Source organism: Gordionus sp. m RMFG-2023, chromosome 2, assembly GCF_954871325.1.
Source record: "Gordionus sp. m RMFG-2023 chromosome 2, tfGorSpeb1-WG-v2, whole genome shotgun sequence".
Lineage (NCBI taxonomy): Eukaryota > Metazoa > Nematomorpha > Gordioida > Chordodea > Parachordodidae > Gordionus > Gordionus sp. m RMFG-2023.
Genome location: NC_088776.1, coordinates 16,587,932 through 16,601,000, shown reverse-complemented (window position 1 = coordinate 16,601,000; position 13,069 = coordinate 16,587,932). Strand labels below are relative to the sequence as shown.

Here is a 13,069-nt window from a genome sequence, read left to right as displayed (position 1 = left end):
TCTTCTTCTTATAATATAAGTTTTAGATATTTTTTAAACATTTTGAATATTTGAGATTGAAAATATAATAATAACGATTGAATTAAATTAAATAAAACTTTTATTTATTAGAAAATATTAATTTTTCTATTAGCTTAACCAACGTTTATTTTTAAACACAGAATTACACGATACATCTACATGATATTCCTTTTATTTATTTGAAAATAATCATTTAAATATTTGGTTCCCCATGATTTTTAAAACGTAATAAAAAAATTACACTAAAAAAATATCGTATGAGCATGATTTTTTTCTATTCTCATGTATATTTTTTTTAACGTAGTAAAAATAATATGAAATTTTTACGTGGTAAAAATATATTAATTTTTTTGAAGTAATAAATATAATATTAATTTTTGAAAGTAGTAAAAATTATATAAATTTTTTAAGGTAGTCAAATAATAACTCACTAATTAATAACGATGTGGAACCAGGGTTGCCATAAGCCGACATCTCTCTCCCGCAAAACTACCGCAATTGGAAATCTCCTGCAAAAATCTACCGCAATTTTTTAATTTCTCCCGCAATTTTTTTAAAAAGTATTTTAACGTTTTTAATATATAAATAATAATTTTGAGAGACATTAATTGATTATTTTAATATTTTTATAATAAATTTTAAATATTTATTCGAAAAACACTAGTTTGTAAATTTATTTTTATTTTTATCCAATAATAAATCAACATCATTTCATTCATATAAGTCAGTACAGGGGAGTATATCAACATCGATTGCAATACAAAAATATTCTCAAAAATAATAAATAATACAGATGCAACTACATTTACGAAAATCGTATACATCTATCATGTAGTTCAACATTCACAGAGCTATATCATCACAATGTGGGTCGAATCTTTTTCTCATGATATTTAACGACTCCAATATAAGTGTGAACCTTACTTGTGGCAGAACAAAAATAATGAGCACAAATGTTTTAGTACCTGAATCCTAGAGGTCAATTCTAGACGATTTGAAAGATGGGCATCCATATGCAATTCTAACAGATTCATCTAATAAGGGAAATATTAAAACATTTCCATCGATCCTTCGCTATTTTAACAAGAATAAGAACATTTCAATAAAACTGTTAAATTTTTTTCCCCGGATAGTGAAAAATCCAACGATGTAGCTAACCACATAATGGTAAATATAGCTGATTCAGGGTTATCAAGGATTTGCATGTCAGCTTTCTGCGCTGATAATGCCTCTGTAAATTTTAGCCAAAACCAAAATTTCCGAATTGAAGCAGCACAATAATGAATTAATACCAATTGGCTGTATATGCCATATACTACATAATTCTTGCAAGAAGGCAATGAATGTACTATCTGTGGATGTTGAAAATTGTGATGAAATGTTTTAACGAATTTAGTTCATCAATTAAAAGAGTTGGTGAAGTGGTCTGACTTGGAATGGTGTGAGTTGTTGCGATATGAACCTATCAGGTGGTTATCATTAATACCTGCCAATGTAGAATTAAAATTTTACGAACCCTTAAAAAAATATTTCTTAAATAAAAATTTTAAAAGCTGTCCTAAAATTTTGAAAAATTTTTTTGAAGATGAAATGGCAGAAAGTTATTTGGGATAAGTTTCACATGTAGGAAATCTATTTCATGCAGTTAGTATTCAGTTGCAATCAGAATATTCTTTATTAAAAAAGATTCACAAAATCATGCTACAGCTCTGTTCATCTCTACAGTTAAAAATTGATAATAAATTTTATGGCGCTATTGCTAAAAATTTTATATTAAAATGTTCAAATAATACTCTAATTAATACATTTTTAAAAGAAGCAGATATTTTTATTAAAACAATTTTAGACTATTTACAATCAAAATTAATTTTAATAACTATTTACAAATGTATAAATATTATGACCTTGGAACAGAAACCATCAATTGATGAAATATATTAAAAATACCGAAAGACATTGCTTGTTTGAGGAGATTGTAATTCTCTCTATTTTTTATGATTCGCCAAAATACTTAAAGTTTGATGGTCTAAAAGCAGAGGAGAATTTTTTCGTAATAACGATAAATCCTCATGCTTGGAAAAAATATGCGAGTATGCCTTCTCCTTACCTCATTCTAGTGCCTCATCCGAGCTCATTTTTACCCTGATGAGGACTGCCTGGGAAAAGGAGAGAAATCGGATTGATTTAACAACATTAGAGGCCGAGCTAATGGTTAAACAAATATATAATATGTCATACCAGAAATTTTATGTAAACATTTAGTTCTATTATTTAAATCTTAAATAAAATATAATTAAGTTTTAGCAATGACACCATAAAATATATCAATTTTTAACTGTAAAGATGAACACATCTGCAGAATAATTTTGGGAATCTTTGTTAAGATTCTTCTGATTGCAACTACACATTAACAGCGTGTAGCAGATTTCTTACATGTTGAAATCATTCCTAAATTTACTTCTGCCATTCTTATTGAAAAAAATTTTCAGATAGCTTTTATAATCTTTATTTAAGAAATATTTTTTTTAAAGGTTTATAAAATTTTAAAATTCTATCGATGGCAGGTATTAGGAACGTATCGCAACCAAAATTGTGCTGACTCAATTCTGTAAATACATTCTGTTTTTACCAAATTCATTGAGGCATTATCAGATCAGAAAGCTGACATGCAATTTATTGATAATCTCGAATCTCCTATATTTACCATTATGGTTAGCTATGTCTTTGGATTTTTCACTATTTGAAAATATTTAGTTTTTTGAAATGTTCTTATTCTTGTTGATATAGCGAAGGATCGAGGGAAATGTTTTAATATTTCCCTTAATAGTTGTATCTGTTAGAATTGCATATGGATGCCCATCTTTCAAATCATCTAGAATTGACCTCCTGGATTTAGATCCTAAAACATTGATGATAGCCTTGCTCATTTTTGTTCTACAAGTATAGTTTTCTTTATATTAGAGTCGTTAAATATTATGAGAAAAAGATTCTAACAACTTTGTGATGATATATCTTTGTGATGATATATCTTTGTGATGATATATCTTTGTGATGATATATCTTTGTGATGATATATCTTTGTGATGATATATCTTTGTGATGATATATCTTTGTGATGATATATCTTTGTGATGATATATCTTTGTGAATGTTGTATTACAAGATAAGTGATTACAATTTCCGCAACTGTAGTTGCATCTATATTTTTCTTATTTTTGGAGTATCTTATTATGTATTTAAACGTGATAAGTGATAATTAAGCGCCTATCCCTACAATGTTATATACACACACGGTAGATTTCTAATTGTGGTGCAAGACATTTGCATAAGATATATTTTTAATTGTAGAATTAAAATCGTTTTTTAATAAAATTTTATCTCGCTTACATTCTTTTATATATAAAAAAGATCGTTGGTTTTTTTTATAAATTATTATATTTTAATAAATCAAGATGTTATTTTATTTTGAAAAATAGTTACCGACTTTGTATTTATATAAACTAATTATTAAAAATAATAGGCGGATAATTAAGTCAATTCAAAATCCCGGCCGGCACACAAATTTTTTTTTTTAGCAATTTTTATAATTATACCGCAATTTTCATATTTCTTCCGCATAATACCAAATTTCTCCCGCAATATGAAAATTTTGACCTGGCAACCCTGTGTGGAACTAGTGTGCATTTTTTTATACGTTAGTAGAATAATAATTTTTTTAACTTAGCATAAAGATTATATCAATTTTATTCAAGATATTTTTAAAGAAAAATTAGAAGGGAAACAACGCTTCCCTTGCTTCACTTGGTCACTGAATTCAAACATAATGTCAAGAGGATTTGCTAAGTGCGCATCAGGGGCGTCGCTAGCATTTATAATCTCAGGGGTATAGACAGAGCCGGGGGGGGGCAAGTGAAAATCCCCCCTTCAGAATATATCACCTTTTGTGAATATCATTTTAAGCTAATAAAAATATCTCCCTTAGTCCTCCCCTTACTCCCTGACTCCCAAAAATGTATGCATATATCTTAAACAATAATTTGAAAGAAAGAATGTAAAAGTTGATATTTTTTTAAACTAAAACTATTCATCATAGTTTTGACTAAACTGAGAATTGACATCATAACTCAATATATAATGACGGAAACTTAAATTTTTTTCATTTTATGTTTATATGAGTAAGTTTACACAAAATGAGCCAAAAAAATAAAATATTTTTAAAATCCCAAAAATTTTAAAATTTTTGACTAAACTGAGAATTGGCATCATAACTCATAATATAATGACGGAAACTTAAAATTTTTTTCATTTTATGTTTATATGAGTAAGTTTACACCTAATGAGTCAAAAAATAAAATATTTTTAAAATCCCAAAAATCTAAAAAATTTTGACTAAACTGAGAATTGACATCATAACTCAAAAAATAATGATGGAAACTTAAATTTTTTTTTATTTTATGTATATATGAGTAAGTTTACACAAAATGAGTCAAAAAAAATATTTTTAAAATCCTAAAAATCTAAAACGTTTTAACTAAACTGAGAATTGACATCATAACTCAAAAAATAATGATGGAAACTCAAAATTTTTTATATTTTATGTTTATATAAGTAAGTTTACACAAAATGAGTCAAAAAAATAAAATATTTTTAAAATCCCAAAAATATAAAAAATTTGACTAAATTGAGAATTGACATCATAACTCAAAAAATAATGACGGAAACTTAAATTTTTTTTCATTTTATGATTACATAGCTTGTACCAAATAAATTAATCCATAAGTAAAGAATTATGCTCCTATTTATAAAAAAACATTCCCTTACCTCTCCACCTCCTTATCTTACTTACTTTCAAACTTTCCGGAAAAGAATATTTGATTTGCACTACTTTATTTTCTGAATATTACCAGATGATTTTACCGAATACAAAACAAAAGAAAATCCAAGACAATGATAATTAATAATTGCTCCACGAGCAATATATGTATAAACATTTCATATATAATATTATAAATATATGTATGAATACAAATAACGTTGAAAATAACTGACACTCATATAAATATATATATATATATGTATGACCACATATAATGTAGAAGTTAACTGACATCTCGTATCTAAAATTATATATATGCATAATTGTAAAAGTACAAAACACAACACTATTATTCATACTTTTTTTAATTAAAATTTTTTTAATATATTACGCCATCTAATGGAAATATATTTATGATTTTTAAAATTTATTATGGATGTTATATTTTCTATGTTACATATCTGTTCTATACATATTTTAAATTTCTGGACTTCGATATCTTCTATATTCTATTGATTTACATAATAAAAACATTTTATTTATATTTTTAAAATAAAATTGATAGGCTATAAAATAAAAATAAATTTTACATATCTATTCTCAGTTCACCTGTCCATTTTCAGTTTACCTGTCAGTTTTCAATTTAGTTACGCTGCATATTTGTTTTTGAAATGAAACTTCAGCTCTTTTCAACTTTAATAAAACCGAAAGTTATTTGCATTCTTAACACCCTATTTAATGGTTTTAATAGGGTTTTGAAATAGGTATTAAAAATTTGAAAAATACCATCGAACGAGATAAATTTTTATGCATGAATAGTGAAGAGAATATCAAAATTATTTCATCTTACTTAAATATTGTTGATAACATTCCTTTAACACTTTCTACAATGGTATTTATTTATTTTATACATAAATTAATTAATTATTTTTATTTAAGTATCACATATTTCTTGATTTTTCCCCTGATGGATTAAAGATTGTGTGTGCACAAGCAAAAAGCTTAACAATATTAACTATAGGAAAAAGGTATATCAATTTTAGATTAAAATATTATAAATTTCTAAGTCATAAGAAACATATCAGTGATATCAAGATTACTTCTACAATTAGTGTAATCAAATGGGCACTTAAACATAAAATTTTTATTGGACTTACAAGTGGAGAGGTATAAAAGATAAAATATATTTTTATAATTTTTTATCAATGTGACAATAATATATTTATTATGAATATTTGACTTAATCCTTGATAAGTTTGAATTAAGATGCAAGTTATAATCAGTTGTCATATGAAATTTTGTCAATTTGTGATCTTTGATTATTCATAAAATAAATTACTAAGATTATTATAAATATAAATTTAATAAACCACAATTTTATTAAATTTATGCTTTAATTTAACACATTTTTTGATTAATTACAATTGAAATTTGATCAAAATAAAATCACATTCAGAATGATTCAACAAAGATGAAATTCATTATAAAAATTTGTATTTTATCTTTTGCTTGTAAAATGAATGATCCTTTTTTTAAATTCAATTTGATCCTGGATTGCTATTATTTTTTTTAAATCCACCTTGATCCTGGTTGACAATCCTTTTTTTTGAAAAAATTTGGTATAAGGATTTGACCATGTTTATTTACAATTATTTATTTTATTGTAGAAATAATATTAGGGTCATTCCATTACAAACCAACTAGTGTTTTGGAAAACCATCTAAAAAATGAATGAAACTTGCCATATTAGTTATTTATGTTATAAATTTTAATAAAACAAAATTTTATAATGCTAGCTCAACCAGACTCAAAGATATATGCCTTCAAAGTTGAAAATTGTGCAATGTATAATTTCATTAAATCTTGTTTTTTTAAAAAATAAATAAAATAGAGTTACAAATTATCAGAGTTGTTAAAGTATCTAGATACTAGATATAAAAATGTGGTATCTGTATCTAGATAAATTTTTGATTAAAATATCTGTATCTAGATATTATTTTAGAGGTATCTGAATCTGTTTCTAGATACTTTTTAAGATACATTTTGATATACTTATATTTAACGCTTTTTTAAATTATAAATAAAAATACTTGAGTGTAAAATTTATTTTATTTCATATGAGCATATTTATATTAATATATATATTAAAAAATTATATATATATGTAAAATATTAAAACTTATATATAAAAAAGAATATATAGATATTAATTAAATAGTAATATGTCCGAGTTATCAATAACAAGCAAATTCTGATATTACAATCCATCTCAAGGAATTTGCCATTTTTAATTGCAATGGAATTGGTATTTTATTTTATTCTATTATATTAATTTTTAAGATTAATATTGATGACAAAAATGATGACATTCCATGGCCAATTTATAGACCATATTTTAAAATAATATCTCAAAATAAAGAAAACAAATCTCTGTTAGTAAAATGTTTGCCATGTCCAAAAAATATGAAAATTTCAGTTAGCATTACCTCAACTTGCAACATTGTAAAACATTTAAGGGTATAGATACTAAATAAATGTTTGCAATTTAAATTTTAAATTTTAAGAGAAAACATCAAACACTCTTAATCCAAATAAAAAAAGAGGAAGGAGAAAAAATTATTAAAGAAAATATTGGACTAGACTCATCGTCCATTGATTTTTTTTTCAAGAGACCTCAGACTTTAACCCAAACCATTTTAGATGATTTAATATCTGATTTTATTGTAGATAGCATTCAGCCATTTTCAATTGTTGCAAATCCATCATTTATAAAAATGATCAAAACATTAGCTCCACAAAAAAATATAATTTGCAGACAGACATTGGTTGCTAGAATTTCCCAAAGATGGGAGAATGAAAAGAAAGAAATCATTAAAAGTCTAATAGAACCATCGTTAATATGCACAACAGTAGATTGTTGGAGTGCCTATCACCGGTAAACATATTTCCCAGCTCATTATTAAATTGAAAAATTTTAAACAAACGAACCTGAAATTTTGTTTACCACTCTTAAATGCCTTACTTAAAGGAATTGAAGATAGGTAAATTATTAATAAATTAATCAGTATTTAATAATTCTAGGTTTATTGGGACAATTTTTGAAGATGAAAATATTTTGGCAACGTTTCATCCTTTTTTTAAACTAGATTGGACATGGTTCCAAATGGATGAAAATTTCAATAAAAAAAACGATTAAAACAAAGATTAGTTGAGGAATTATCTAAGTCTTCAAATGAGTGCAAATTAATCTGTGAAAAAAAAACCAATAATTTAATATCCGATTTTTTTCAGTATGCCACAGCAGGAGATATGATTGTTAATAATTTAAATTCTGATAATCAACAAATTTTAAATAGTTTTTTCAAAAATGAATGCCAAGATTTTAGTATTTTTAAACAATATCCTGATTTAAAAATTTTATTCATTAAATATAACACCATAATCCCTTCCAGCACTCCTGTTGAAAGACTTTTTAGTATAGCTAAAAATGTCTTTACAGATAAACGAGGATGTCTTAAACCAAAATTTTGAAAATATTTTATTACTGAAATCTAATAATTATTTATAATCATTTAATCATATATTATATTATTTTGTTAATAATATATAATAATTATTTATATTAATCATATATTATATTAATATCTAAAAATCATTATTTTAGTTAAATTTTGATAAATGTGATATCGAGTCAATAAATTTTTTAGATCATTTCATGAATTTTCACAATAGAATCCTAATTTAGGTTTATTCAAACCTTATCTAAGAGTATAATAAAAAATGTACCTGTACCTAGATACATTTTAAATTGTATCTGTATTTAGATAACTTTTTAGAAGCTGTAAGATAAATTTTTAGACTATGTATCTGTATCTAGATCCATTTAAAAAGTATCTTTTAACAACTCTGCAAATTATATATAATTTTATAGCCCTTAAAATTTTACATTAAAAAATATTAAAAAAATTAAAAAAATAACATGGCTGAGAAGGGATTTTTTGGGGGTGTTGATATTTGCTAGGAATGTTTATTACCTTCTTATTTAACAAAAATTTTGATAACATGGTCATCCAAAAATCTCGTTTTGTTGGTCGATTTGACATGGAATGACCCATTAATGTAAGTAAAGATACCCTTTTTAGATAGTAATTTATCTAATACATTTGGTTCAATTTTTTTTCTAAAATAAATCTTTTTTTGTTATTAGATTATAGTATTTAACACTAAGACCAATGTTCAAACTACAATTTTTAATGGTGATACTATGATTATTGCAATGACACTTCAGTAGCCTTATTTATTATTAACAATAATCTTAAATTAAATATGATTATATTTGAAATATTTATTAATTTAAATATTCTATTCTATATGTAATACCATTTTTTGAAATTTGAGGTTTAAAAATAAAGGCATTGTTTTTAGCACCTACAGTGGCTCTATCAATTCCATCGAGTTCCAATGCCTTGAAAATATTGATGATATAAAAAAACAAGTATATTTTAAAAAGCTGTTGTATTAACTTCAACATAAACTTTTATGCAGTGTATTTACTTTTAGAAGGGATGCTTTGAAGTAGTGATGCAAAATCGTTCCAATCGCTCAACCTTGGAGCTCAAGTCGAAAAAATTGGCACAACCTTGAACTCGAAGTCTATGTATTATCGCTCAAAATTGGAATCTAATAAATAATTATACTTTTATATTATATTTGACTATTGAAAAATAAAATAAGGATGGGTAATTTTAAATTTCTAAATACCAACCCTATAAACATAATTTTGCATTTTTATAAATTTGTTCTATTTTTTTGTTTTGTTTTAAATTTCTATGAAATCTACCCTTATAAACATATTTTTTACTTTTTTATTTTACATAATTGTTTTTTAACAATTGATTGAAATAAAAAAATTTCAATACCTCTTTCTATTTGATTTCCTGTTATTAAATTTGTTATGTTTTAGTAATAAAAATGTTAACTTCCATATTATATTAGCTAATTTGGAATTTTTATAAATTTTAAAATGATAAAAATAATCATCATTAAAAAAAGATGTGTTTCCGTTTATATCTTCAAACATTGATAATTTAAAGTTGAAAAGGATGAAATGAAATAAAATTACCATCCCCTAATTACAGTGATGAGTGTCATTATACAATAAAGGGGGTAAGCAAAGTAAAATTTCATTTTTTTAACACATCATGAAATTAATTCTTGGGACAAATAAAAAAATTTTTGTTGGGATCGGGCCGGGATTTATTAAGTTGGGTTCAATTTTGGCTCGCCCTCCAAGGTTGAGCCGATTTTTTCAGCTTGAGCTTCAAGGTTCAGTCTATATTTTTGGCTCGAGTTTCAAGGCTGAGCCAATTTTTTCGTCTAAAACTCAAGTAAGCCGTTTTGGAATCGGCTTGAATGGAGCGATTTTGCATCACTACTTTGAAGTATAAACATTTCTATATATTATATACATATGAACTGTTTACGTATTTAGATCTGTGCATAAGATGTTTAGAATATTACAATATGGTAATTCCATGTCAAATCAAACACCTCACCACCTTCAATTTTGATAAATTTAGGCACATCATATATGTTCTAGTTTTATTAAAAACGGAATTTTAGCTCATTAAAAATTATGTTACTTGAAAGAATGGAGATTATAAGATACAAAAATCGGCTTTTTTTAAAACCCTATTCGTATGTTAAATAAAAAATTAATTTTTTTTTATTAATAATCATATTTAAAAAATATATAAAACAATAAGATAAAAAGGGGGGGGGGGTGAGTCACTCAATTAAGAAAACATAAGTGAGTTCCTAAAAAAAGCAATAATTATATTTAAAAATTCTATTTGTATTTTTTATCAGTAAAGAAATTCCTTGGCTTCCAATTTTTGGATTTGGAGAGCCATATGAAAAAATTAATATATGGGTAAATCTCTTATCCGGGATTATACTTGCATTACCACTTTTCCCACAATTGTTAAGTAACAAGTTTCTTAAACAGAAACAAACAAATTAATACAAAACACAATTTGCTCCTAACACATTCATTTTTATTAAACTTTGGCTCACAAAATCTAAATCCAAACATTGAAGGTAAAGATTTGAATTTTGTTTTAAGACAAAAAAATACAAATAAAAAAATTTAAATATATTTGTTGTTTTGTTCCTTTTTAGGAATTCAATATATTTTTCATAATATTAAATAATTTTAGTTCGAATGTTGAATCTAATATTAAAAACTAAGTCAATAATTGATAATTATCAGGATAACATCAATTTTTTTAAAAAAGGATCATCTTATGGCCAGGATGACAAGTAGAAAATTTAAAATTAATTTTCAATGTCTTTCGTCCATTATAATATTTACTATTTTTCTAACAATTTATTTAATAATTAGCGCGGCTGATTAATTCAAAAAATATCGCGAATTATGTATAGATACCTATATCTAAGATTAATTGTATTGTACGAAGTGAATAATTATATTATTTGTATTCATACGAATTGAACAATTATATTATTCGTATTCATACGAATTGAATAATTCCTTATTTCTATTCATACGAATTGAAATCTCTTATTCCTATTTATACGAATAATAAAAACATTCTATTTGTTTCATCGAATATTCGATATAAAAATTATATTCTTTAAGAATATTTTCAAAATTGAAAAAATGGACTATTAAAATTTGAAAAAGTGATGTGTAGCTGTTGAAAAAAAGTAAAAATATAAAAAGTTCCGCAAGGAACATGTTAATGAATATTTATGAATAATTTAAAATATTTACAATGATTTCGAATATTTATAATATTATACGAATAATTCGATCGAATAATAGACAAAAAATAATTCGAACTAATAATTTTCCTTTTCTTATTTGATTCGAATAAATTTAATCTAATAACGAAGAATTCATTTTAGATATATTTAAAATGATTCTTAATAATAAAAAAAAGCTTTTTATTGCATTGAAATGTTCATATCTATCGCTGTCTTACGTTTTTTATATTACAAAATAATTGTCCAACCATGCTAATTATTAAAGAAATTGAAATTATTGGAAAAATAGAAAACAAGGAATAGAACTTTTTTTTGAAAAATTGGAACCGATTGAATCTTAATTTTATACTGGCCATTGATAATTTTGATATTTTCCTCATAATTATCAATTATTGACTTAGTTAATATTAGATTCAACATTCGAACATATTTAGTTTTAAAAAAAAAAAGAAATATTTAACATCGAAAGGTTTTTAAAAGCCGATTTTTTTAGCATTAGTCCCCATTATCTCAGGTAATATAATTGCTAATGAGTTAATATCTAGTTTTTAATATAACTGAAATATTATCACTTGTCTACAAATTTTGACCGAAAATATCAGTTTTCTTTCTGATTTAACATGGGATGACCCAATATCTATATTAGTTAAATGCAAGATTAAAATTTTTTTAAAACTATTAAATGCAAATAGCCTTTTAAGCTCTATTAATAATTTAAGCATAAATCATTATTTTTTTTTAAACACATAAAATATTTGTAATTTAGATGGTAAAACTTATCTGCGAGACATCTTACAAGCCTTACATCATATTATGGACCTTAAACAATACATTTCTGGTATCAGGAGCATGCATGTCTGTTGACGTATACACACCACCTACCACCTTATATCAAGATGACAAAGGAATTAAATTATCAGATAAAGAAAAAAGCTGCACTAAATTTGAACTGTCTCAAAATTTTGATTTCTCTTCTGAAAATGATAATAGCTCGTCTAAAAATCTAGCAGATGAAAATGTCACACAAATAGAAATTGAGATTAATTGTGCCTGTCTTAATGCTGATGGTCATATAGCTGCTTTTGGTAGTTTTAATAAGTATAACAAATATCATATATATGAAATTTTTTTTTTAAGTTTATTAATTTAACACTGTTTTGGGGCAATATTGTAGATGTAGTCTTGTTAACAGGCTCGATATTTAAAAACAAGTCTAATAATATAACCAAAGAATATTACGCAAGCCTGAAGATTTTGTTCATAAATGGCAGAGAAATTTGGGCATTTATTAACGAAATTTCGAGGCATAATATTATTTTGGCTAAAATCTTAATTTGAAATTGGCAAAATCGAGCCGTTTAATAAATATCAATAGTACTATGGATTTTATAAATGATCCCACATGTTTATAATATTGTTCACTTTGTCGTACTCTTATTGAAA

At 24.7% G+C, this 13,069-nt stretch overlaps 1 protein-coding gene across 5 annotated transcripts in view; it reads left to right on the top strand.

Annotated features, from left to right (window-relative positions):
* Window positions 1–5,614: 5,614 nt before the first annotated feature.
* Window positions 5,615–13,069, top strand: part of LOC135923186 (uncharacterized) — a 44,404-nt gene continuing 36,949 nt past the window's right edge. For 2 of the 5 annotated variants that reach the window (XM_065457798.1, XM_065457799.1), the window contains exons 1-4: window positions 5,615–5,729; window positions 5,777–5,865; window positions 5,905–6,004; window positions 12,393–12,724. In XM_065457798.1, the coding sequence (XP_065313870.1) occupies window positions 5,649–5,729; window positions 5,777–5,865; window positions 5,905–6,004; window positions 12,393–12,724 (602 nt within the window). In that variant the 5' untranslated portion in view covers window positions 5,615–5,648. Of the gene's footprint in view, window positions 5,730–5,776; window positions 5,866–5,904; window positions 6,005–9,087; window positions 9,125–9,235; window positions 9,333–12,392; window positions 12,725–13,069 lie in introns of those variants that run through there. The other 3 variants (XM_065457795.1, XM_065457796.1, XM_065457797.1) reach the window with 2 other exon arrangements.